Genomic DNA, 27,847 nt, shown 5'->3' with positions numbered 1-27,847 from the left:
CCGGTCTGCATTAACACTTCCGAAACGCTAGTTGGCAGTGAGGTGTAAATGTTCCTCTGTGTCAAGTTTCTTCGCTACTTTTTTGCATTTCCTGAACACTTCCGGGATGTACAAGTGGCTCAAACTCGCTCATTTTGAGGCAGGAACCGGCGGACGTGCAACAACTTTAACTATGAGGTAAACACAAAACAAAACTTTCCATCCGGAGCTCCTTCACGGGACTCCACACTTGTAAACAATCGCTCGCGCGGCGTCGCGCCATTCGCGCGCCTCTCGGTCCCGCCCAGACTCGTCAGCGCTACCAAGCCGACCAATCACAGAGCTTATGCTACGCGTCGTTGCGACGTGTAGTTACATTTTTTGAGAGGTGCACGTCAGTGACGGCGATGGCCACGGCGAAGGGCTATGCGTCAGCGCCGTAGCATACGCCGGTGTTTGACGCAGAAGTATAAATCAGGCTTTAGACTTTACAGACCTGAAACTTGCCTACAGCTTATTCATTGTTGCTCTTATAGCGGTGTAAATTGCTTCCTTGTCCTCATTTGTAAGTCGCTTTGGATAAAAGCGTCTGCTAAATGACTAAATGTAAATGCAATACAAACATAAAAATTAAACAACAAAAAAAAATCTGAAAAATGAGTAACCATGACACAAGGAGAAAGTGCTGAACTACTGAGATGTATTTAATACTTTATATAAAAGGCTTTTTTGGTGAGCTTTAAGATACCTCTCATAAAGAGAATGAAGTCATGATGGTTCTGTCTATCAAATCTGATCTTTGATTAGTAATCTCTATCGGATTCAAGTTAGGTGATTGCCAGGGCCACTCAACAGCTCTATTTTCTTTTTCTGAAAGCATATGAGAGTTAGCTTGGCTGTGCGTTTGGATCATTGTCTTGCTGAAATGTCCACCGGGGTTCATCATCCTGATAATGCAGATGTTGGACTGAAGCAGCTAATATTCAGTTACAGATGGGTGCTGAAGATCTACTAAAAGATTTTAACTGCTGTCTGGGCTTTCACTGCCTTTCTACACCTTCCCCTTTTCTTTGTGTGTTAAATACATTTCCTGTGTCATTTAATTTTATTACGCATTACTTGATTTGTAAACTAATTAGATTAGTTTTCTTTGCAAATGCCCTATGAATGAAAATGCTGCCTCATATACTATTTGCAATTTAAATTCTTAGCAATTTGCCACCAACTTTAAAACGACTAGGTTTTACTCATTTGCCAGCAAAAAAGTTTTTCATTAAAATTAAGTATGATGATGTAATCTTTTATATATTTTAAGTACGGGTAATACAGTTGAAGTCAGAATTATTAGCCCCCCTGAATTATTAGCACCCCTGTTTATTTTTTTCACCAATTTCTGTTTAATGGAGGGAAGATTGTTTCAGCACATTTCTAAGCATAATAGTTTTAAAACTTATTTCTAATAACGGATTTATTCTATATTTGCCATGATGACAGTAAAACGTATTTTACTTGATATTTTTCAAGACACTTCTATACAGCTTAAAGTGACATTTAAAGGCTTAACTAGGTTAATAAGGTAAACTAGGCAGGTTAGGGTAATTAGGCAAGTTATTGTATAACGATGGTTTGTTCTGTAGATTATTGAAAAAAATAATATCCTAAAGGGGCTAATAATTTTGTCCCAAAAATGTTTTTTAAAAAATTAATAACTGCTTTTATTCTAGCCGAAATAAAACAAATAAGACTTTTTCCAGAAGAAAAAATATTATCAGACATACTGTGAAAATTTCCTTGCTCTGTTAATCATCATTTGGGAAATATAAAAAAATAAAAATAAAATCAAAAGGGGGCTAATAATTCTGACTTCAACTGTATGTATATTCTTTAATTTTATAGTCATATCTGCAATGCTGAATAATGATGGAATAATACAAACTTTTATTTTCATACTTTATTTTTATGTTATTTGAAACATTAAAGACTCTTTACTTGTTATTAATATATTTCTGTTCGACGTATATATGATATACAATCAACTTTGTAAACCCATGAAACAATTTTAAGCCTTAAAAATATGTGAGCAACGTTGTGGTGGAAAGGACTATCAAAAATATCTTTATTTGAGCAATCAGGGATGAAAATCCCATTGGTTTAACAGTATAAGGATGGGTAAGTTACTTTCATTTCAAATTGCTTTCCTTTAACCAAAACTGACACTTACCTGGTCAAACTTCTTCTGTTTCTTCTCTAGGTTTGAGACGATCTGTCTCTGATGGTCTAGGTCCACCATGAGGTCATCCAGCTCCTGCTGCAGCCTATTCTTGGTTTTCTCCAGCTTGTCAAAAGCAATGGCCTTTTCCTCCAGCTTCTGACTGGTCACCTCCATGTCCTTCTGTAGCTTCCTCTTGACCTCCTCCAGACCCTCAAGGGCTCCAACATCATCCTCCAGCTTCTTCTTGGTCTCCACCAGCTACCCAAAAAAACGAGGATTTAAAACGACTGCCTTTTTTGTTCCTAAAATGGTTACCCAATCATAGCAGCGGTCATTGACTTTGGAGTCTACAATTAGCCAATTCTATTCAATCTATGTGGCCTATTTCTTGTAAATTATGTAGTTGTTTATGTAAAAGTATTGATAACCTCATGAGCAGGCCTTAGAGAGGAGTACAAAAGTTTGGAAAAGGCAGTCCTTGACCATTTAAAAGAATATGTAAATTGATGCATTGGTTGTATGTGAGGCAATACTGGTTAATCAGTTTTTTTCTGTTAGTGATTGTGTGTACCTGGGCTTGTAGTGTTGCCAGTTGTTTCTCTAGGTTCTTTCGTGACTCCTCTTCCTCCTCCTGCTGCTCCAAAAGATTGTTTTTCTCCTCCTCCAGCTGACGAATACGGCTGCTCAGGTTCAGCTTCTGACGCGTCTCCTCTTGAAGCAACTCCTACACACACACACACACACCACACACACACACACACACACACACACACACACACACACACACACACACACACACACACACACACACACACACACACACACACACACACACACACACACACACACACACACACACACACAAATAAACGGTTTGCATTAGTTCTGTGCAGTCTTTTCTATTGCAGGTTCAACAGTGAAGTACATGCTGGAACATAATGAGCATCAATCTTGTACATTAGAAAGTAGATTTAGCAAGTGGATGTCCTGTGGTCAGAGACACTTTACCTGAGTATCCTGAAGCTGACTCTCTAGACTGGAGACGTCTTTGGTCAGTTTGATTCCCTTCTTCTCGGCATCTTCTAAAAGGCATGAAACATTGTCCAGTTCCGTCTGCAACATATGATAAGCATTAAACTCTGTGGTGGGAGGATATTTCACAAGTACTCTGGATTTAAGTTTGCAAATGATTAAAAAAATATACAGGAACAAAATGAAAATGAGTCTATATAAGCAATTGGTGACTCAAGAAATGCATTAGGGCTGAACAATATATCGTTTTAGCATTGATATCGCAATGTGCGCATCTGCAAAAGTCTAATCTTAAAAAAGTTAATCCTTTGCCCATAAGTTCCATTTAATTTCCCCCCCCCCCCCATTTTAGCTATAGTAATTTAACAAAATTGTATTTACAAAGTCAAATAAACTTAAAAATAAAATGTATACATTAAATCATTTTTAAATTATAATCATATTTAAATATAAAAAAATACTTTTAAACAACATTTTATTTCTGCTACTTACTGATGAATTTTAGTAAATGCATCCTTTTTATTTTACATTGGAAAGTATTATCTCATGTAAAATGAATAGGCCTATATTTCTGTCACAATGTTTAATCTAAAGGTCCCGTGAAGTGCTTTGAATTGTGCATTTTGATTCAATATTTGACACAATCTTAAATGAAACACTAAAAGAGGGCGGGACAGTGTAGCTCCTCCCCTTAAAAAAGAGCCAATATGATTTTGCTTTTTCATAGCTCTCTAAATAGTGGTCGTCTTGAGTGGGGCGGGGCATGTCAGATAGAGCATTTAGTTGGTTATGACGTTATGAGAAACTAGTATGGGTTGACTTGAATTAAACCATTGATCCATTTAGGTGGAAGTGACAAACTACAAGCTTTACATGTTTATATCAGTTTTACATCTTCTAAACATAAATTTTGTCACTGTTTTGGAGCACACTAGCTTATAGATATCTTTAAAAAAGCAATACTGATGCTAATATCTAAAAAACTTTATTTTGATGGATTGATGTGAAGACAGAAGCGTTTCTGAGTGCTCATCATATGACAGAAAGATTAACATCCCTCACATGTGGTTTCTGTAAAAGCACTGACCTGTATCTTGTGGGTACGGTCGGCCAGCTCTCCTTTAACCTTCTCCCCCTCACTGAAGCGGGCCATGACCTCCTGCAGCTGAGCCTCCAGTTTCTTTCTCTTGTGTTCGGACTCAGACTTGGCCTGCTGCAAACTCTTCACCTCATTGGTCAGCTCCTTATTATCGCTCTCCAGAGTCTGTTTGTTTTTCTCCAGATTTCCTTTGACCTAGCGTTGACAGACAAGATAGTATGAGACGGAGCCAGAATTCGGTCTAAGCCAAGACTGGAGGAGGAAATTAACGCCAAACACATCATTCTGACAGCAGACAACTGGCTGCGCTCCAGTCCAGATATTAGCAGTGAAAGGGCTCTGGTTGATTCTTACTCTCTTGGCCTGCTCCAGCTGCTCGGAGATCTCCTCCAGTGCCGTGCCGTGCCTCTGTCTCATCTCCTGGATCTGAGACTCGTGGTTCCTCGTCTCGTCGTCAATGGCCTTCTTCAGCTCCGCCACCTCCTGCTCTCGCTTACTCCTTCATTGGTGAGACACATTTGAGGGAAAAGGGTTAAAAATTTTTTTTTTAAAAAAGTAAATAAAAGTGAGGCTTACGTACAACAGGGACCTTTTTAAGACTCTTTGCATACATTTTAAGACCTCATCACCACTTCAGGTTTCAACCAGTAACAATGCAGATATTTTAACTTGCAGCATATTTACTAAATACTGAAAGCAAGAAATGAATCCTAAATTAAAACTGTATTTATATACTCAATGAAAATGTTAATCCAGCAGGTGGCGCCTTTACAACAGCAGGAATAAAAGAGTTTCCCTGGTTACTGCAGTAAACAAAGCAACCTGATGTCAAATCTAGCAGGATTTGTCTAATTTCATAAACTACACAGCATCCCAATATTCAAAGATTAAATTCAGGCAAACTTTAGTCTACTGATACAAGATTTAATACCTTGTAAAATAGCGTTTAATACTTTTAAAGGGTCTTAAATTTCTCTAAATTGATTTATTAGTTTTAACACCCCGTACAAATGAAGCAGCTTCATTCTTTTCAACACAGTTTAGTTCTTTGAAATTATTTAAACATTTAAATTAAAACTGCACAACATTTAGGTTTTCTGTCAAATATAGCGTTACAAATACAGTTTCACCAGAATACTTGAATAGGTTTATCTTAATGTCTTAATACTGAAATTAAAATAATAACAACAGTAATAATATGTTTTTATAATGGTAGCCCAAGTATTTAGTCACACTTTTTTTGGATTATTATCATCTTTTTACACTTTTTTTTGTATCAGCCATAGATTACCAAACTTCCGCAATCGATTACGTAGAGGAAAGTCTTCTCTCATTAACTCGTTTTCTACTGATACAAGCAGTCTCACATGCTCTGCAGACCCACAGAGAAGCACCTTTTTTTGCGTCCGGCCGGGGTTTCTAAATCGACTAAAATGTCAGGGATTTGGGATTTTCTTTTTCAGTCATTTATTTATTTGCTGTATATTTTATTAATTTGATGATGTCAATTTATTACATATTTTATACATCTAAAATGCTTTGGCAATACTCTACAAAAATGTCATGCCAATAAAGCAACCTTACCCTGAATGCGAGATACAGAGAAGCTGATTTTTACCAGTCAGTGTATGCACATGGCTATGGAATAGCATAAAAGAGAAATAGTGGATTTTCTTTCTTTTTTTTTTACTTTAACCCATTGAAAAGAAATAATGTTTTGCTTATAGTTGCATATAGTCAACTATTTATGTGATGTGGGTAAAAGGTATATATAGTGCTCAACATATATTAGTACAACCCTCACAAATCTCTCTTTTAAGTTAATCTTCTTAAAAGGAAGCTATACAATATAATATTTGCGCATAAACATTAGATTAGTTAGTGCTGAAGGCAAATCTGGAGCTTATCTAACACAATAACCTACAATAACAGTCCAAAAACTAGTACACTCAAATTTATATGGCATAGAAAAATATTAAATACAAATTTAAAAATGAGAAGAGAAGCAAAAAAAAAACAAAACTATATTTTGTAGGTTGTAATTTATTTTTGCAATATTTTGCTTGAATTTAATTGTATTTTATTTTAATTTCTAAATATGCTTGGTGACTAAAATATTATTTTAATAAATATATCTGTTTATTAAATTAGTTTTGTTTTAATGGACCAAAATATATTGCCTATATTCACTGAGAAATGGAGAAAAACATTCATTTTCAAATTGGGGTCTACTCAATTATATTGAGCACTGTATAAAATCTAAAGGTATTCAGGTTCAGAAAATGAAATTAAAAAGTAGAAAATAAAAACTGTCTATGGACTCATGTATAAATCATTAAATGCAATTAATCTTTGTTAAGGTTACAAAACTACAGAAGTGCAGTAATAAATGTTTACTTTTGGAAATAAACAAAAATGCTGCCTTTAATAGTGACCATAGAAGCAGAGCTAATAGCAGATATAATATATAGATATATAGATATAATAGCAGAGCAATTTTTAAAGTAATGTGAAGCAACAAATGGAGAATGTATCAATTAAATCTTTAGAAATGTAAAAAAAAAAGTTCAAATTTGTTCAAGAGAATCTAATTTGATGAAATGATTATTTATACAGTAACCAGAAACAAATGAATGCTTTATTTGTGAACCATTTAATTATTCTTCAAAATAACTGATACAAAATGTAATATTTTTAAATATACATTACAGTAGATTACATTATTCATAGTGCTTCACTTTTTCCACATTTGTTTATGTTACAGACTTATTCCAAAATGGATTAAATGTATATATTTTCTCAAAATTCTACACACAATAGCCCATAATGACAATGTGAAAAAAGATTTTTAGAAATTGTTGCAAATTCTGAGAAATCACATGTACGCAAGCATTCACAGCCTTTGTCATCTTCCAGTAGGACAATGACTCAAAGCAAACTGGTAAAATATCAATAGAGTGGCTTCATAACAATTCCGTGAATGTTCTTGGGTGGCCCAGCCAGAGCCCAGACCTAAATCCTATTGAACATCTCTGGAGAGATCTGAAAATGGCTGTACACTGTTGCGTCCCATCCAACCCAAAAGAGCTTGAGAGGTCCTGCAAAGAGGAATGAGCAAAAATTCCCAAAGACAGGTGTGCCAAGCTTGTGGCATCATATTCAAAAAGACTTGAGGCTGTAATTGCTGCCAAAGGTGCATCCACAAAGTATTGAGCAAAGGCTGTGAATACTTATGTACATGTGATTTTTAAAACTCTTAATCTGTTACACAACATGACAGTGAGCTAAAACTGCAAGTAAAGCAATAAAAAGTAAGGGTTATAAAATAATTTAGCCTGCCAAAAATATAAAAAGAAATTGAATTAAGTAATTAAATAGAAAAGACAATGAATAGCCTCAACAATCTGAGTTAACTGCACATGGATTCTTAATAAACTTATAGTTGTGAGTGATTTAGTGAATGATTCTTTTGTTGTTTGATTAACCCTCAGTGTGCTGTCACCATAATGCCAAATGCACTGGTCTAATAGCACGCATTTGATTAGTTTCTTAACTGCTTTAAATTAAAACACACAAACACAAACATTTATCACAATAATTTATCTTAAGTAATTAAATAGTTTGAACAAATGATTGAAATGAATCCTTGCAGCGATAAATATCCGATTTAGAACAGTCTCTAATTCCATCTAGTCTCAGATTGGTGGAGCAGACTTGTACCTGAGCTCCTGCTGGGCAGCGGTGGTGTCCAGCGTGTCTTCCAGCTCAGTCTTAAGAGCTTCCAGTTCCTCGCTCAGATCTCTCTTAAGCTTCTCTGCTTTGTTTCTGGCTGCTTTCTCAGACTCCAGATCCTCCTGCAGCTCAGCTAGCTGGGCCTGCAGCTCCCGTAATTGCTTGAGGGCGTTGTTCTTCTGAGCGACCTCCTCATCACCTCTGTGGAAGAACAAACACGAGGAGAGAGTATCAGCAAAACAATGCAGGCAAAATGTACAGGGGCTTTATTAATAGACATTTGTTTACAAACTAGGAATTAAAGGTGCAGTGTGCAAGTTTGACACCCAGTGGTTAAACAAGGTATTGCACTCCTTGATCAAAACACATTTCTACTTGGCTCCTCAAACAGGTCGTGTGCCTGACTATCGAGCCTAAAGGCTGATTTAAGGCTGATTTGAGCCGTTTTATAATTAAAAGCAATGTTACGCAATATAACAAATATTTTTCATATTAAAAGGAGTTTTTGTTCTAACAACACCTGAAATTTCTATCGTAGAAACGGTTTCTATTTCTCACAGGTGAACAACAGGATGAACTATGATCACCTCAGGTACACCTCATCTGCTTTATCCAGTGTTAAATGCTAATAATGTGAGTTTGAATGCCATTTCACGTGACATTTATTGCCATATACTGAAAGCAGCAGCAGATAGTTCACCTCAGATCTTGAAAATAAAATAAACCATATAGAACTGGGACTTAGTGCGAGCCAAGTTAACAAATATAAGTCATTCAGCATGTAGATGTAATAATGGTAAGAGGTTTATTATGTATTGATAAGATTATAAACCTTCCCATTTCAAGAGTGTGCGCACTATTCTATGCTTCTGAATGGCTGTCCTTAAATTTCTGTCGTGTTGCATCTGGTGCAAATTGCTTATTACTGCAAATCTCGACATATAGCATGTTGTTAGGACGTGTGGTTACAATGTAACCTGCTCACTAATGTTTACATTTGTAATACTTATATTATTTGCTCATTAATAACCACCTTATGTGGAACTCCGAATCTGTGTCTCATTTCAGGGTTGTTACTGTCCACCGGAGGTTGCATTTTCGGTTGTGGGCACATGCTTAGAGAGCCTTTCTGAACGAATGAATGAAATACGCTGTTTTCCATGAAGGCAACCAGGAGTGCTCAAATATTATTGACTAAAATGGCAGTGGGCGGGTTTAAAGAACCAAAATAAAGACAGCTGCTCAGATATTTTCAAAGCAGAATACGTGACTTCAGCATTGTTTTTCAGATAAACTAGAATGTTCACTTAGAATGTTTCATAAATATCTGCAAACATATGATGGTATTTTTATGTTTTAGAAGAGTCCAAAAGTTACAAACAGCACTTTTAATAATTTCATTTAGCAAAGACACATAAAAATTCGATTTAAATTCAATTTGACAGGTTTTTATTCTAATTAAACAATGCACAGAAAAAAAATATTTTTTGTCTTGTTTCTAGTTTAAATATGTAGAAATTCTTAAAATAAAGAAGGATTTTCTAAAGCAAAAAAACAACAACATTGTTTTGTTTTCAGAAATAATGTGCAAAAATTAAGTGAGTTTTACCTCAAAACAAGCAAGATAATCTGCCAATGGGCTAAGCAAAATAACCTTATGTCAAAGTGAAAACTAGATTATTTTGCTTACTCCATTGGCGGATTATTTCACTTGTTTTCAAGAAAAACTCCCATAATTTTTACTTATTATTTCTGAAAACAAGACAATATTGTTTGCTTGTCTAGAAAATGCTTCTTGGTCTAATAGTTTTAGATGGTTTTGAAAGGTTGATTCATCACAGAATCCTTAAAAAGGGTTATTACTGTTTCATTTTGTGCACAAAAATGAACCAAAAAGAAAAAAGTTCTAGAACACTAGGTGGCGCTGTGTTTGAACTTCTCAGGTATCTTCAAAACATTCCTTCAATGATCATTATTAAACTTTTTGCCAATGTCTTGAATTAAAAAGAAATTGCAACTTCAAAATCTGTAATTAATACAAATAAAACCCTAATTCTACTGAAAAGTTAGAAAGTAAAAATATATATATATTTAAGTTTTCTTTTTTAGATCTCATGATCAGTAGGTGCCCCGTTTACAAAATTTGGAAAAGATTCTCAAATGATGCTGCTGATGAAGGCATGATGGACTTTCTTTTTGATTAATAAAAAGTACTGAACAGAAATGATCAAAACTTTAAATTACTCTGTTAAGTTTATATCATCATAAAATAAAATCATATCTCCAAAACTCTGGTCATTTTTATGCAGCTAGTTCTAAATGACCCATTTTGGGTAAAATCTGAAGAAATAACTACAAAAACAAAATACAATTTCCTAATTCCGCAATTTCCTAGAGTGCTAATGTGAGATGTAGTCTGAATGACAAAAGCTCCAAGACAAAAGTTTTAAAAGGTAAAACCTAAAGAAGAGTTGCATTTTAAACTGTTGGTGGTGGTATAGAGAAAGTTGGTTAGATTACTACTCAAGACCACCTCTGTTAGTGTCCGAAATGTCATCATTGTCCAGAGTATGGATAAGGCTGCCGTTAGAAGGGGAGAAGGGGGAAAAAAAACAGAATCAATGTGTGCTATGTTTCTTTGCACGTAAACATCTAAGACTCCAAATGTTTGAACTGTAAAATATTTGAAGATTATTAAATGATGTATATTTCAGTAAGCATGGGCATGTTAACATGGTTATGGTGTGATGTCATACATTTGACCAATGCGATACAAAAAACCAACACAAAGGTCAAGAATAGATTTATTCCATGACTAATATTCCAATTTACTTGACCTCAAAAAAATTCAGTCTACCACAAGTTATTATTTAGACACGGTCATTTACATGACAGCAAAACTATTTTGGCTCCAAGAGGAGAGTCTTCTTGGAATAACCTCTATTTTTATCATTATTCAGTGCTTCTCCCTGAACAGATCTTTACCTGGCCAACACAGCCTGCAGTTCCTCTTCTTTCTTGGCCAGTTGGATCTTAAGTTCATCAATCTGGGCCTGCAGCTCAGCTATCTGGTCTTGTAGGTCTGTGGTCTCCGCATCCAGTTTTCTTTTGGCTTTCTCAAGCTCCTGTCGAGTTTTCTCCTCTTTCTTCAGACGCTCTGATGTTCAAACACAAATACGTAAAACTTATTGTTTTATATCCAATAGAACAAAACAAAATCAACCCTGTCCTCACCTTCCAAGTCCACCATCATCATCTCTTGCTTGTTTTTGACTTTGCCGAGGTTCTTGGCCTTCTCTTCTTCCTCAGCCAGCTGAGAGGTCATCTCACCGACACGGTCCTCCAGGAGCTTTTTCTCCTGAGGCACAACGAGGGAAGAAATTAGCACATCTCCGAGCATGCTTATCAGAAAGTCCCTGGACTGCATTTTGGTTAACATCTACACTGACCTTTAGGAATTTGGAGTTCTGGTCCTCCAACAGCAGAATATCTTCCTCCATCTTTTTGATCTTGGCTTCAGCAGTCACTTTCTCCAACTGCAGCTTCTGTCGAGCAGCCTCCTCCTCATCCAGCTGCTCCTCTAGGTCCTATAAAACATGCATATGCATCCAGCACTGATGTAGGATTCTGTGAAACTGTTAATGCTAAATTTAAATACTTTAAATTTACTCGTTACTGAAAAAAAGAATCGCCGTAAGTAACACAGTTTATTTATAGCGCCGTTATTCCCATCACTGGACATCACAGCTTAATATTTCACTCTGAACGTGAAATGAAATTTGATGGATTGAGATGTAGTGTGACTGCTCCACCTGTATGTGTGACTGCATTTTCTTCTTCTCGTTCTGCAACGACTGGTTCCTCTCCTCTTCCTCCTCCACGCGGGACTCCAGGTCATGAAGAATCTCCTCCAGCTCTTGTTTTTTAGCCACCAGACGAGCCCTCATCTCTTCAGCTTCAGCAAACAATTCAGTCTCGGCCTGCAGTTGCTCGGCCAAGATGTTCTTCTCTTCCAAGAGCTGGAAAACAACACGAAAACATGCTCTTTTATCCATTTCTCCAACAATTTTAAGAATGAATTTGGTTAAAAACAACAACTATAATTTAGCTTTGCTAAAGAAGATCATGGAATAAAGATACATTGCATTTGTTTATAAGTGTTCTTAGTAGGGCTGTGTAATTTAGGGAAAAATATAAATAAACCAAATTGCGATTTTTCTAATTGATATTGTGATTGATTCGATTTTGCAATTTAGAGCTTAATATTCTCAATAGTGTGCAGCAGATACTTCAAATAAAAGGATTAGGACATGTATTTATTACTATTAGTATTTTATTTATATGTATTAACTGTCTATATAATCTATATACAGTACAGAGTGTAGTCATTAAATATTTAATATAAATTAAGTATGTGTTAGAGCTTAGATCGAGCCCAAAAAATTAAACCTGATCGCACTCGAGCACGACCCGATCTGACAATGGCATAATTATAAGCCCGAGCCCAATTTACACCGGACAATTTTTTAGCCTAATACGTGGCCTGTTTTAACAGACGTTCTCAACTACAATTCTGAGTTGTTTGAACTACAGAAATTAGTTTAGATTTATCTTAATGAATAATGTAATAAGGACGAAGCATGTAAACTGCATTGTTTGTTTACTGAATGGAACGTAACAAAAAAGGTCACTGAAAGCTGACTATCATCCTTTCTGCCATGGCAAGCCTGCTTCGAGTGTCTGTTCATCGTGGAAGTCCCAGGTTTTTAGCTATCATAACACCTTTCACATCGCACATGCAATTTTGGCATCCATGCTAACAGATTTCATCTTGCATGCAGAAGCAGCGCATCAGTCCTACATAAATAGGGCAGCTGAACGCTATTGGTTTAGAGAGAAGCGTCACTCATGCATACACAAACAGAAGAATGAAAACAAAGAAACAGCCATTTTTTAAAACAAAGCCGAGACATTACATCGTAATGCTATATGCATATAATAATGAACCTTGGTCAACCTGAGCTCAAACAAACCGTGTCATTGTCTTGATGAACAGCCACAAAGAACAAAATTTGCCGTGTCCTGTTTTTGTTTTACGAGGCTAAAAGTGCGAGCGGTTTCATTTTTTCAAGGAAGCCCTTCATCTCTTGTGTGCGCGTCTATATTTGAAATAACGAACTGCTGATGATAATAACGTGCGTGTGATTATTGAAGTGCTTCTGACATCTTTGAAACAAAGGAGAAGCCTGAAAAACAGGCAAATGATTCTTGAAACAAATGATTCTTTTTTCAACCTAAACCATGAACAAACTGACATGTTTATTATCGCCTTTTGGACTATTTTGAACTCGGAATGACGGAATTACTTTGTAAAAGAGGCTACATGTGCTGTTGAAGATTAAAGATACAGATAAGAGGTTTGCAATGAATGGGTTATATGTTATGTGTTGTTTTTGAACCTAAATAAGGACTCAAAATATGCTGCGTGCAGTTTTTCTGTAAATGGTGAAATATCAGAGACAGTAGAAGTCTGTATGTGTTCATATATGTTGCATTTATTTATTTATTTTATATAATTGCAGTCGTTACTGTAGGCTATCATTGATCTATCAAGTATTTATGTGTATATAGCATCTGTTCTGTGAGAAGAGCTTCTCATATGGTATGGGACCACCCGTACAGCTTTACTTTGAGCGAGATTTCCTCGAGCGAGAATGATGTCAACTGAAACTTTCTGTCGTACACCTCGCCCACCAAAAGGATACTCTTGGTACCTTTTAGGTAGTGGTAACACAAGCCTGATAAAGGTGACCGATACTGTTCCGTACTGTTCCAGTCAGTGGAAATGGGAAAAAATAGTGGCAGAAAATATCGGGGTCAGGTCAAGTCTGGGCTCGGGCAGAGAATCTAAACTCTAGTGCAGGGGTCACCAATCCTGGTCCTGGAGGGCCGGTGTCCCTGCAGGGTTTAGCTCCAACTTGCATCAACACACCTGCTTGGATGTTTCAAGTATACCAAGTAAGACCTTGATTAGCTTGTTCAGGTGTGTTTGATTAGGGTTGGAGCTAAAATCTGCAGGACACCAGCCCTCCAGGAACAAGTTTGGTGACCACTGCTCTAGTGTGTGTTCCCTTCACGAAAAAACAGCTCTGTACATTCTCATGTGATAAAAGTTTACAAATCAAAACCTTTCAAATCTCTATTATGATTATGATATCTCATACCCGTAGTTCTCAAGCGTAGATGTGTTAAAATGCCTTGAATTTTCCTCACTGAATCAGACATTAGGTCTAACAATATTGGATTTACCACACTAAATATTAATGTAATTTTCTAAAGAGCGAGGGAGGAAGTGGGTGGTAATGCATGTGCTAACCTGCTGGTGTTTCCTCTCCATTTCTACCAACTCGTTTTCCACTTTAACCTGCCTCTCCTTCACTTTAATAAGCTCCTCATCCTTGGCCTGCATCTCTTCCTCCTGGCGGGTCACCTGGAGGAGGGGTTTCACCTGCAAACATGGATCCAATGCATGTCTCAATTAAAAACATCTACAAAAATAATGCAAATAAGTTAGGACAACCACATAGATTTAGCTGGTCAAACCATCCTAAGAATTATATCAACCTAGACCAACCTTAGTGAAGAGTCTCCACCACTGCCAGTGGCGCAGTTTCAGGTAAGCAGCGCAGTTTCTCTGGAGGACTTTCAAAGCACTTAGCTGCTGCTGCTTTTTAGCGAAGGCCCTAAGAAACAAACACATTCACATTTCATATACTGTAAATTTGTACACTACAAACAGTAAAAGCTGCATGTTTTTTCACCAGTCCCTGTGGATTAGTTTTTTTTTTTCAGTCTTTTGCCTTTGTACTCACTTGCGAGCCAGGTATCCTCGACAGACCGACTGAAAGTAGATGATGATGTCTGTTATTTTCAGGTCTCTCTCTTCCTCCAGGTGCGCCAAAACTCCAGTGCGGAAGAAGATCTTGCTCTGACCGATGCGGTAGAGGTTTGGGTCGAGCTCCAAAGCTCGAATCTGCAAATATTAAGTTGATGCTTCATATTGATCAGCAGCTAAATTTCTAATGCTACTTTTTTAGTACTGGACATTATTCAGAATTAAATAACTATGAAATGTAACGTCGAAGTACTGAAAGCAGAACAATTAAACTTTAAGTGTCCTTATATTTTTAAATATTAATTTAATTTTAATGGACCATGTTCACAATACCACAAGTCATCATAATCATAAATCCTTGAAAGTTTTGAATATTTAGATATTTAAAAAAAAACTATGTACATTTATATGTATTCACGTATGTATTACATCATCTTTGCAACAAATTACAAAAAAAAAAAAAAACGAATTACCGCTTGTGTGAGGCCTTTCTAAAGCAGTGTCTATTGAGCAGGACAGTAAATGTGACGTCTTCTGGCTAATGTTATCACATATGCGATAAACTTTTTTTTTTCCTTTTTCCTAAAAGTCCTGAGAACACTATCGTGAAGTTTTTCTTCCATTATTTTATCAAATAGGATGTAAAAAAATTATTTGTTGTACTCTCCCATTCACTGCGCTTTATACAACTATGACAACTGCTGTTGATAAACCTGGAAATGTGAAAAGGGTCCATTATAAAAATGACATATTATTATATACGAGCATTGCTATAAGGCACTATCAGGTGTGATTCTGAAATGTCTATTATTTAGACTGGAATATGGCCATACATGTTTTCATCGTGAAAAATCTAATATTTAAATTGAGTGTATTTTAGATATTTATCTAGAACATATTAAAACAATTACACTTCTGTTCAGCTGAATATTTTTCATTACCAACAGCTGCTCAACATTTTTATTGTGGAGAAGAATCAACATTTTCCTAGAAATTGATGGGAAAAAAGTTCAAAAGAACATTGCTACTTAAACTTGTCACTTTTCATCAATTCAATAAATTGATGAAATTCAATATTGGAGTCTATTTTAGGATATGGAATTACTGTTTGGTTTGGAAATCTGACTGTATAAATGAGAACCCAGGTAAACACCTGATGAGACTGGCAGGTAAAATCATGGGAATTGAGACACTTGGTTCACTAAAGTTTTGAGTCTTTGAACATGTGTTGTCGTTGGAGTATAAGCTGATGAATTCTGGCAGAAGATACAGGGTCCCGTTGTGCATATATAATAAATATAAACATTCTTTTGCTCCTTTTACAATTAAATTGATCAATGAGCAAGTAGGGTAGGGCGGTCAAAGATTAAGATAGCTGCATTGGTTGGCATAACAGAGGGCAGTGGGGGCACATTGTATTTATTTTATTTTTATGGAACGGTGTATAAATTAGGAGGTACTTTAGCATCAGATTATTAATGTGTATGTATGTTATATGTTGTCTTGTTGGGTGTCTATGTACAGCAGAACCTTTTTGTTCTAAAACAAATTTCTCCTACGGGATACAATAGATTTTACCTTGACCTTGAATTCTTGCAGAATAAAAATATGCATTACCTTCTTTCTAAATAAGCTAAATGAAGCTTACACCAGAATGTCTTCATTAAAAAATATTTAGTAATATACTGATGTTTTTAAATATTATGATTTATTCAGTTTATTTTGTACTTTAGACCTTTATATGAGAGCTTTCCAGTCTCATTTTATAGTCATCTGAGGTTTAAAATATCTCACCATTCTCTCACAAGCCTGTTTGCCATCCATAAAGCCTTTAGGTATTGCATTAGGAGTAAGAATCTCATATCTGAAATGAAAACAGAAATCACAGTTTAATCACTTAGAAAATAACACAATAAACTAATGCTACACTGTAAACCAAAAAAGTTAAGGTAACTCAAACCGTTTGAGGAAACCGATTGCAACAAACCATTTGAGTAAAAAAATCTATATGAGTACTGTAGGAGTACTTAATCCATTTAAGTTGAAGTATTAAGGTATTTAATTGACTCACTACTAACACTGAGTTCAAAACTCTTTTTAAATGAGTAGAATTAACTTTCATAAACTTTCATTTGATAAAGTTGACTGTTGGATTTTACAGTGTACAGAAAGAAGAGGTGCAATGGTTCTCTACTGTTGAACACATCTCTGAAACACACCTCTGTCTGAACTCCTGGAAGACGATGCGGTTAGGGAATCCCTGCCTGCAGATGCGGATCCCTTCAAGAACTCCATTACACCTCAGCTGATCTAGAACCAGATGGGGCTCCAGCTTACCAGCCTAACAGAAGAACAGAGATTATGACAATGGGCTGTATTTTTACTCAGATTTACTTCAGACTAAAGGCACTAATGTCACTTACTCTCTTCTCATGATTGGGGATTATACAGCGAACAAAGTTGGGGTTGGTGTTTCGGAGTGTGGCCATGAGTTTTGTAAGGGACTCTTTATATAGTTGACCCACAGTGCGAAACATGCCCTTTTTGGTCTTATATGCGGCTCCAAATGCAGTCTCATTCATTCCTGCCACTTGGTCCAAACCAACAATACGGTCCACTGCCATGAAGAGTGAGAAGAAAACAAGATACCAATCAGTTAGGTCTGTGAAAGAGTATTTAAAGCAATAGAATTAAATAATAGTGACACAGCACAGCCAAATCATGTGAAGATGAAAGAGGGAAATCTACATCTAAACTCTAATTCAACAACAACCAAGCAGAAGGTCAAAATACGCTGTGTGTTTCTGCGCTTTAAAAAAAAGCTTTCCTTAGATTCTTTCAGTCATCATATCCCAAAAGAAAGCAGAAAATAGCTTTCTGAAAGTGGTACAGTGTATTTTGACTCAATGCCACAAGTTCGGTCAATCCAAGAGCCAACGGCCCTTACTACGCCAGCAGGTCCAGTGCTAGGCAAATGGAGACATGAAATAGATGGAGAAAGCCAAGGGTAAGACTACATCTATAAACAAGCACAAGCTGCAAAGGAAATCAAAGGGAAGGTTGAACCACACAACCATCTATAGGACATATTTCACCCCGAAACCCAGCAGTTCATCGAGACACAGTGTTTTCAAAAGTAGGAATCAATTGTTTGTGAATAGGACAACACTTTGAATGCATCTCTTATTTACAAAACTGGTGAACAATAATTTGGTTATTAATAAATTGAACAACAAATTGGTGCAAGAATGAATTTCAACTATGGCGGTGAATAATTTGCCTTCCTAGTTTTATAATTTCTCTTAATTCTTTTTTAAAGTATTAAACTATTTGGCAGAAAGAATGGTTATAAAAGTGCTAACTTTAAGATCTGCACATATTCCAAATAATTTTCATTTATAAAATGCAGAATCATTCCTTCTCGTTATTATATAATAAATTACAAATAATAACAACAATGCAAACAATGCAAACTGAAAAGTATTTAAAATAAACGGTATTATTCACTTAAGTTGTGACGCATAGAAGATTGTTTTCAGGTCCAAGCTGCTATACTCATTCAAATTGAGAAAATATTCATTTCATTTTCGTATTCTTTCCTCCAGTATTATACATAGGTTAACAATGTTACACATATACAGTTGAAGTCAGAATTATTCGCCCTCCTGTTTATTTTTGTCCCCAATTACTGTTTAACGGAGAAGATTTGTTCAACACATTTCTAAACATAATAGTTTTAAAAACTCTTTTCTAACAACTGATTTATTTCATCTTTGCCATGATGACAGTACATAATATTTCACTAGATATTTTTCAAGACACTTCTATACAGACTAAAGTGACATTTAAAGGCTTAAATAGGTTAATTAGGTTAACTAGGCAGGTTAGGGTAATTAGGCAAGTTATTGCAGAGCGATGGTTTGTTCTGTAGACTATCGAAAAAATATAGCTTAAAGGGGCTAATAATTTTGACCTTAAAATGGTTTTTAAAAAAAATTAAACTGCATTTATTCTAGCCGAAATAAAACAAATAAGCCTTTCTCCAGAAGAAAAAATATTATCAGACATACTGTGAAAATTTCCTTGCTCTATTAAACATTATTTAGGAAATATTTAAAAAAGAAACCAAAAAAAAAAAAAAAAAAAAATCAAAGGGGAACAATTAATTCTGAGTTCAACTGTATATTTCTAGGCTAGTATAAATATAAAATTTCGCTAGAAAACGTTGACCAAAAAAGATATCCTAAAGAGCCTTCCACAGATTCACATGTGTTACATTTAGAGGAGATGGAGGAGTAGAATTTATTAAGCTTAACCCTAGAATAATGAAGCAGATGTACTACTTTACATTGGATAAGTTGGTCTCTTGAGTTAATAGAACATGTAACATGTAGAACATTTGGTTATGACCTTGATAGATTTTTTCCAGTCCTCATTGGTAATTCGAATGTCTAAATATTTCAAATACAAAGTAGATATGTCGAACTGACCAGTAAAAACATCTAGAAAACGGGAAATCAAATTAGGCATCAGGAGAGGTAGAAGGTCATTTATATACATCATGTTCATCTGCTAACAGTTCAAAGTGGGAGATAGATGTACAAACATAGTTTCTGTTGTGATTTTTAAAAGTAGAACATCGCTTTATAAACGTTTATTATTACTATTAGTTGAATCTTCCAATACAGTTTGATAGAGCGCTTGGACCCAGAAGCCGTTTCGCGTGACGTCACACTTAACAAGCGGATAATGCTTACTATAATAATACAAACAAAAGGTTTGATGTTATTCCTATTGTATTAGAGTAATGAGATTTTAATAAGTCAACAACAACAAATGACAAAAAAAGTAAAAGCTTTGGATGTATGTGGTAATCTAATTTAAGAAAAAAATAAGCTTTTTTTCTTGGAGTGAAATATGACCCAGATATGAAGTTCTGTCACTCAGAGTCACACTGCTAAAAAAGTATCCTTTCAGCAACTGAATAAATAAATGTGCATAGCAATAAATGGCTAAATTCTAATCAGAAAAGGTATTTATAAATGTTTAATCTGTTAAAACAATTAAAAATACAAAGACAAATTAATTTATAAATCAAAGGGAGGATGACAATGTCTAAGTACATTTGGTACAGTAGATCTATGAAACTCTAGGTCTTGCTACGCTCCTGTAAACGTCATTGTTAAGAACCGCTTTCAAGCAACTGCTCTGCTCATAAAGAGGCTCTTGACATGATTTCCGTTTCCTCTATGGAGAATCTACTGAGCTGTCAGTGTTGACTGGCCCAGACAGCAAGTCTTTTGGATTCCAGTGAAACAAGACCTGTATTGTTCCACATTGCCTGTCGGAGACACTACAGAATTCCTCCACCCCTCACCCAAACTCCATTTCCCTCACACACGGCCTATCAAATCACCGTCTGACACTTTAAACAAACAAGTTGTCTGACTGCGAGAAGCAGGGGCAAAATGGTATACCACACACATTGATCACTTCAGCCAAAATCTCACAAATAAAAAAATAATAATAATTACAAATTAAATAAGAAATATTAATTTGTTTTAGGGTTTTTTTTACTATTTTTACCTTTTGTAATTGTTCATTTGTGTTCACTGTTTGTTCAACAGTAACTCTTTAAAATTAAAATAACCATAATGTGCACAGACACTTTATTTGTTGTGGTTTTAACCTCCTAGGGCTTAGTGGCTCATACGTTGACAGCACATTTTAGCTCTTAAGTGGCAGTTTAAAATACTTTAAATGTTTTATATTTTTTTACAGACATACAGTGTCATCCTGCAACTGTTTTGTAGCATATGAAATGTTTCAAACACTATATTTAACTGTCTAAGATACGGGGGGTTAATGCCATTTTAAGCTGTACAGAAGTGTCTTGAAAAATATCTAGTATTATTTACTGTCATCATGGCAAAGATAAAATAAATCAGTTATTAGAAATGAGTTATTAAAACTATTATGTTTAGAAATGTGTTGAAAAAATCTTCTCTGTTAAACAAAAATTGGGTAAAAAATAAACAGAGGGGCTAATAAGTCAGGGGGGCTAATAATTCTGACTTCAACTGTATATTGCAATTGGGATTTTCGATAGTAGCATATTGCTTTTTAAACGTTTATTATTACCATTTGTTGAGTCTCCCCATACAGTTTGGACCCGGAAGCCACTTTGCGTGACATCAGACTCAACAAGCAGATATGGATTATTGTAATAAAAATAATTTTAATTAACAAATTTTTGTTGTTGTTTTTTAAGAAAAAATATATAATAGTATAAATATTTGATAGACTTCTACAATTAAGTCTAACATTTAACTGTTCTATTAAATTCTAAGCAAAATATGTAAATATGTATAAATATGTGTAAGTAACTAATAAAATGAATTAATAAATCATTAATTACTTTTTTATTATCTGTTAGATTTCAGGGTGAAATAAGAAATCTAATTATTGGAGAAAATTTATATAGTTTATAGTATATAGTTTATAAATATGTTCTACAGTGAAATCGATATCGCAATGTGTGCATCCGCAATAAACATATCGCAATGATATGCAATATCCCATCTGAATGATAGTTGACCAGGAGCCACAGTATAGAATTTTATTTAATTACTGTATTATCTATGCAAAAAAATAAAAAATAAAATTAATTTCTTGCTTAGAATTTTAGTTAATCTCTTGATTTTGACTTATTTCTTCTGACAGTGAAAACCAAGCAATATTTTTAGTTGGTTACTTGGTATTTTTTTGGTGTTTTGACTAGAAACAAAACAAAAAGTAAATAAAAGTAAAAACTTCCCAGAAAACTGTCAAATAGAGCTATTCAAACCATCTTCTGAAACAGTATTTATATTGCAATATTTACCGCAGAAAAATAAAATAATATTTTCAATATCGTGCAGCCCAAGTTTAAACTCTTTTATTCTGTAAACTATTTTGCTGTTATATATTTTTGAATTTAAATCTTTTTGTTGTGATTTTTAACTTCGGTTTAAACATTACCCAATGTGATTGTGATGTGAGTTCAGAAAGAGTTCAGAAATCAATATTTGGTGGCATAACCCGTTTTTCATTAACCATTTTATATTTACTTAATAATTGAAATCTTCTGAGAATAAATAGCTTTTATTTACATAATTTTTTTTTAAAGAAATGTCATCAGACCATCATGAAATAAATTGCAACACATCTACTCAAACCCATAACTAATAAATCAAGTAAATCCATGAGAAAATTCAAGTGGTCTTCTAATATCTTCCAGAGCTGCTTACATGTTCCTGACAAATATTGAAAGATTGACTTGTTTTCTTCCCATCAAAAAGACATTTTTTAATATCGTCTGACAAGTTGCAATATTTGATATTCCTTTAACAATTTTTAGACTAATTATTAACAGTTACAGGGCATGGGAACTGCTCAAAATTGCTGAAAGGCACTAAGGAACAAGCAGGGCCCTAATCCTTGTAGCCAGGTCACCTAGAGTTACCCAGAAACTCAAATAGTTTGTTTACGTCAATACTCTCCATTAATTCTATGCACATGCACTCATTTTTCATGCAATCTTCATTCAAGCCATTTGGACATCTGAATGAATCAGCCAAGTCAAGCTTTGCTTCAAATGGATCCAGCTAACTCTAAAGTTAGCCAGCTAAAGGGTCCAGGGCCCAGGTCTACAAGCCATGGGAGAGTCTGAAAGTACACAATGCGCTGGTAAGCAGAGACCTACAGCATCGTATACCTTCACCTGGCGATTCATGGAGACTAGAGACATCATAAAAAGACGCTCTTTGGAAATTCTGAATCTCTATGGTCGAGAGACAGAGAAGAGGCAAAGGGGGGGATAAACAAGAAAAAAAAAGCAAAATAAAAAAGTAGTAAAACACAGCTAGAACATAAAGACATAAATGGTAGTAAACACACTGGTTAGTGCTTTGCAACACAGGTGAGAACAAGCAACAGTAAGTTATTTCCATTTGCAATAGTGTAATGTTTCGGTAGCTTTTCTTTTTAAGATCTTCACACACGCACAATTTTAATTTTGTATTCATTTAGGTAATTACAGTGGGGGGAAATAAGTATTAAACATGTCACCTTTTTTTCTCAGAAAACATATTTCTAGAGGTGCTGTTGACTTGAAATTTTCACCAGATGTTTATAAACAAATAAACACATATATGAAAAGAAAACAAATCTTATTGGTTTACAAATGATGTGTAATAAAATAAAATGACATAGAAAAAATGTATTGAACACATGAAGAAAGGGAGGTGCAGAAAGGCAGTGAAAGCCCAGACAGCAGCTGAAATCTCTCAGTAGTTCAGTAGCAACCCTCTACCTTTCGTCATTGTAAATGAATATTGGCTGCTTCAGCACAACATCTACATTATCAGGATGATAAAGATAAAACCAGGGTGGACATTTCAGCAAGATAATGATCCAAAACACAGCCAGGGAAACTCTCAAATGCTTTAAGAGAAAGAAAATCAAGCTGTAGAATGGCCCAGCCAATCACCTGACTTGAATCCAATAGAAAATAGAAAATAAAGATCAGATTTGGCTAAACGAGACCCACAGAACCATCAAGATTTTAATACTCTGTTGAAGTCTGTAAAAAAAATATAAATAAAAATTGTATATTTCACTTCATTCTCCAGATGAGAGACATCTTTAAGCTGTTGAATAATTATTTCCCCCAGTGTATGTTGCGAATATATTAATCATTTTATTTACAACTACATTATTAGGATATTAGTATATGGGTCAAAGACAAAACGCTAAAAGACGATTTTTGTTATACTGAATTATGTTTTGCAGAAAAGGAGAAAATACTGATAGTCCAAGGTTTTACGTCTATATCATTTAATGTGTTACAACAATATTCCTGAGATAATGAGTTAAGTCAAAAAATTCCTGTTGCAGCTTTATTTATAAGAAAGTATTGCTTGCAAACATACAGGCATACTGTAGTTCAGTGTAATGAATGACACTGCGGTTAACAGAGAATCTGTATTACACTAAACAAAGCATTAACCTGAGCGATGAAACTTCTAATTCAGCTTAATATTGCAGGCTATCAACTGGACACCTATATAAAATATCACATCTACTTATTTCAAAATCAACTGAACAATAAATAGCTTTTTTAGGGGCATTTCACTGATTGATGATGTGTTTTTTGTCATTTAGATTGCCAGACCATGAAATTGTGAAATTAACATATTTAAAAATAATCAATTACTTTTGAAGCAAAATCAGAGTTGCAGCTGTCATTTGGATGATGTCACAGATTGTTAAATAACTATAAGGGTTTTTATATGTATGATTTTAAAGAGCCCCTATTATGGGTTTTTGAAAATAACCATCCATGCAGTGTGTAACACAGCTGTAAGCGAAGGGAAACATCCAGCTGAGGTTTAAATCTTAAAAGTGTACCTTGCATTGTGTTTAAATCTATTAATTCTATAGAGTCAAATTAATGATTTGTCTTTTGTTCTGATCTTTTGCCTGCATGCATCGAGTTCACATATATACTCTGTGTTACTTTATAACGGTGCTGGCCGTTTCTCTCCATCTCATGCTGAACCTAGTCAACCAATCACACTAGACTCAGACCAAACACTGACGATTAGCATCATGCAAAAGAGGGGTTTGGGAATAAATGAATCTCTGTACAAGTATATGGGAGTCGTTGGGATAATTAAGTCAAATAAATGCATTTTCTAAGACAATGAAAGTGTTTTTTGACCTTGCATGTTTATCAGCCTGTTGTTGGAGACACCCCAAACCAAAATATGACATTTTATAATGCATAATAAGGGGCTCTTTAAAATGAATTGTTACACTGAAATACTGCTAACAAACTGCATATTCAGTGGTTTTTGAACATTTTACAGAGCAAAAAAATGCTTTTCTGACTTGAAACCTTTTTGTCTTGTGTCTAGTCCTAAAACTTCTTAAACCCAGCAGCAAAAAATATTGCATGTTTTAAGAAAAAACATTTTTTTCAAAATAACCTACCAATGAGGTAACCAACAGAATCTTGTTTTTCCTTTTGATTTAAGATTATACTGCCAACCGCATTTATAACTCACTTAATTTTGACTTATTATTTCTTAAAATAATTCAAAGATTTTTTGCTTGCCTAGAAAATGCTTTTTGATTTAAAGGTGCAGTAGGTTTTTGTCTTCAGAAACATTTGTTGTTGTGCTGGTTGAAAGTCTCCACACAGTCCAATAGTAATGATTACAGTAAATGATCTAAATGTGTTTATATGTATTTCTATATTCTGGGTAAAGCATAAAACTAAAAAATGTTCATCCATTAAATATTGTCGGACCGACATCTCCCACAATTCCGATAAGCAGCTCAGACTGTCCGTCAGCAAATGTCGATTTGGACTTCTGCGCAACTGTTCAAGCAGATCCGCCATTCGCACGTGCCTGTCTGCAGAAGCGCCGCGCGGTCACGAGACAGACCGGGAGAAATCAAATGCTGAATTGAAACTTTTAAAAACCTGAATCAATATCCGAGTTACTTTAGCACACTGGAGGAAAGACGAAACCATGGCTGAAGTATTACAGTTAGACAGGTAATGTTCTGTTTTAAAACTGTTTTAGTCGGACTTAGCTTATGTTAGATTGCGTTCTGTTATGAATGACTTATATGCACAGACGTGTTGTTAAGCCACTGAAATCTCCCGGTGAAAGATTGATGGGATTATTTTCAGTTTCATAAGGTCCTTTGACAGCATCGATAATGTAGATTTATATTTAGTTTAACAACAAAACATCAGAAAATAGTGCTATTTCGCCTAACCTGCTTTATTGAGCTGAAGTTGCTTTTTTATTCACATTGGGTCAATTTTGAACAATGACAGCCTTCCAATACTGTTTACCATGCTACTCTGAATATTCGCTCTGAAAAAGCATGTAAGTGTGGCTAAGTTATAAATGTAATTTCTGCACGGCGCTGGCTTAACACTAACTAACTGCCGAATGACATGAACTAGTGGGTTGTCTGTCTGCTGTTGTGACGCGGTGCGCGCTCACAATTTCAGGAGGTGTGGCTTTGAAATCCCAGTCCCTCCCCGCCATCCAAAGATAATATGCTAAGCGGTTAGCATTTTGGCAGATCACCTACTGCACCTTTAAGTATTTTTAGACATTTGGATTAGAAACAAGACAAAAAAATATAAGAAAAGGAATTTTTGAAGTACTGTTTGAAACAATATACTTATGGTGCATTTTAAAGTGTAATTCGGTATTTCTCTGCTGACATTTGGTGACTCAATCAGTTTCAACTTTCAGAAGATGCAGAATGTGATTTAGAACACAGCTACTGAATGATAATATAATAATACAATATCATTTTTTTTGCAATTTATGTACACAAAAGACTTTTGAAATATTTAAAAAAGACACTGCACTCGCATTATTATGTTTTCCTTCTATATAAAATCACTTTTAAATAAATTCATTACATGTTAAATTAATTGTAAAATATTTGCCTTGTCTTTGACACACATACAGTGTTATTTTTTCTAGAATCGCAGTGAAAAAGCTGTCATAAAATAAAGCCACCAAACATGCACGTCCCACTCTGTATTTTAACACTATTAAATATGTCTTCCCTGCTCTCACTTGTATTTACATATTCCAAATGTAAAGCAGTCTTTCTCACTTATAGCATATAAAAACATCAGCTGTGGTATATACATTGCAAAATCTCTTGTTTGACATTTCTCCTCTTGGATTAATAGTTCTCTCCTGCTATGTTAAGATATTCGCACAAGCCATTGAAATGCATGACAAGCTCTTTTTTCTTAAATACATGAAACTGAGGATTGAAAACAACAGTCTCTTTCTTCACAGAGTGGGAGGGCGAGAGCAATAAAAATGGGTCGTTTAATATTTCACATGTTGAGAAGAAACTGCTTACCGTCCTTCCACAGCTCAGCCACAAACTTATCCGTGGACTGATGCAGAAGCGTAGCCACATTGTCATTCAGAGGGTCCATGTTTTTCATTAACCACTCATCAGCCTTATAATCAACCTGCAGAATAAAAGGAAATAAGCACTGCATTAATAAACTAACACTCAGAATGAGAAAAACTGAATTACTCCTGCACAGTCTGGATTCTGTGCTTCTGCAGTTCGGTAGTCATTGGCTGTTTGCATAGTCTTATAGAAGTATTACTGAAGGTATAAATCAACCGTTTTAGTTCTTTTCTTAAACAACAGGAAACAAAGCAAGCAGCAATTTTCTGGCTTTTAACCTAAAAACAGCTCTCAGGGAGAGAAATATTAAAAGTTCCTCATTTCATGCAGCGTCAAGTTTCTATTGCAAACAGTTTGCTGATCTGAACCAGATGTGGCCTATGGTTAGCACATACCACAGCTGGATTCTGCAGCACTCGAAAGACAGCAATGCAACATTTCAACTGCAAGCCAGGATGACCTGACTAAATCCAATTACATAAGGTTACCATGCATTCCAGGCTTCTTTTAAACATTAACAACTGGGCTGAATTCAGACTGAAGCACAAAAGGTAAATATCGCACCTTATAAGAAGGGCCACACAAAATCTATTTATTTCTGAGCAAAATTTTGTAAAAAATCTGTGGATTTATGCGGAATGATTTTGGGAAAATCAAAACTGAAAACATAATATATATAACAAAAATAACTAAAGAAGCGAATAAGTATCTATAGACCTCAGCTTGCTTTATGCCAAATTATGTGTAGCTTTGCTATGGACAAAAACGCAAAGACCAAACACTACTCAATGGATAAGACAGATGTTTTCAAGCCTTCCATTAGAAATATAAATCGCATACTAAAAGCTAAACAGCATATATTTGAAAACATATGGGGCTCTAT

The 27,847-nt window shown here is 35.0% G+C and overlaps 1 protein-coding gene across 12 annotated transcripts in view; it reads right to left on the bottom strand.

Moving 5' to 3' along the window:
* Positions 1 to 27,847, bottom strand: part of myh10 (myosin, heavy chain 10, non-muscle) — a 121,150-nt gene that overhangs the window by 32,744 nt on the left and 60,559 nt on the right. For 8 of the 12 annotated variants that reach the window (XR_015493171.1, XR_015493174.1, XR_015493170.1 and 5 more), the window contains 17 exons: positions 26,905 to 27,019; positions 17,373 to 17,566; positions 17,169 to 17,290; positions 16,744 to 16,813; positions 14,927 to 15,087; positions 14,689 to 14,797; positions 14,431 to 14,562; positions 11,867 to 12,073; positions 11,504 to 11,641; positions 11,289 to 11,412; positions 11,040 to 11,211; positions 8,043 to 8,255; positions 4,677 to 4,821; positions 4,311 to 4,517; positions 3,200 to 3,304; positions 2,763 to 2,915; positions 2,201 to 2,449 (listed from right to left, as the gene is read on the bottom strand). Coding sequence is in view for 6 of the 12 variants with exons in the window: in XM_087256509.1 (XP_087112635.1) it covers positions 2,201 to 2,449; positions 2,763 to 2,915; positions 3,200 to 3,304; positions 4,311 to 4,517; positions 4,677 to 4,821; positions 8,043 to 8,255; positions 11,040 to 11,211; positions 11,289 to 11,412; positions 11,504 to 11,641; positions 11,867 to 12,073; positions 14,431 to 14,562; positions 14,689 to 14,797; positions 14,927 to 15,087; positions 16,744 to 16,813; positions 17,169 to 17,290; positions 17,373 to 17,566; positions 26,905 to 27,019 (2,616 nt within the window). In the remaining 6 variants the exon portion in view is untranslated. Of the gene's footprint in view, positions 1 to 2,200; positions 2,450 to 2,762; positions 2,916 to 3,199; positions 3,305 to 4,310; positions 4,518 to 4,676; positions 4,822 to 8,042; positions 8,256 to 11,039; positions 11,212 to 11,288; positions 11,413 to 11,503; positions 11,642 to 11,866; positions 12,074 to 14,430; positions 14,563 to 14,688; positions 14,798 to 14,926; positions 15,088 to 16,743; positions 16,814 to 17,168; positions 17,291 to 17,372; positions 17,567 to 22,705; positions 22,772 to 26,904; positions 27,020 to 27,847 lie in introns of all 12 variants that reach the window. The other 4 variants (XR_015493169.1, XM_087256506.1, XM_087256507.1 and 1 more) reach the window with 1 other exon arrangement.

This window comes from Danio rerio, chromosome 6, assembly GCF_052040795.2.
Source record: "Danio rerio strain M-AB ecotype USA chromosome 6, GRCz13ab, whole genome shotgun sequence".
NCBI classification, from domain to species: domain Eukaryota; kingdom Metazoa; phylum Chordata; class Actinopteri; order Cypriniformes; family Danionidae; genus Danio; species Danio rerio.
Note: the sequence above shows the minus strand (reverse complement) of the source record. Positions and strands in the feature narration are given on the sequence as shown.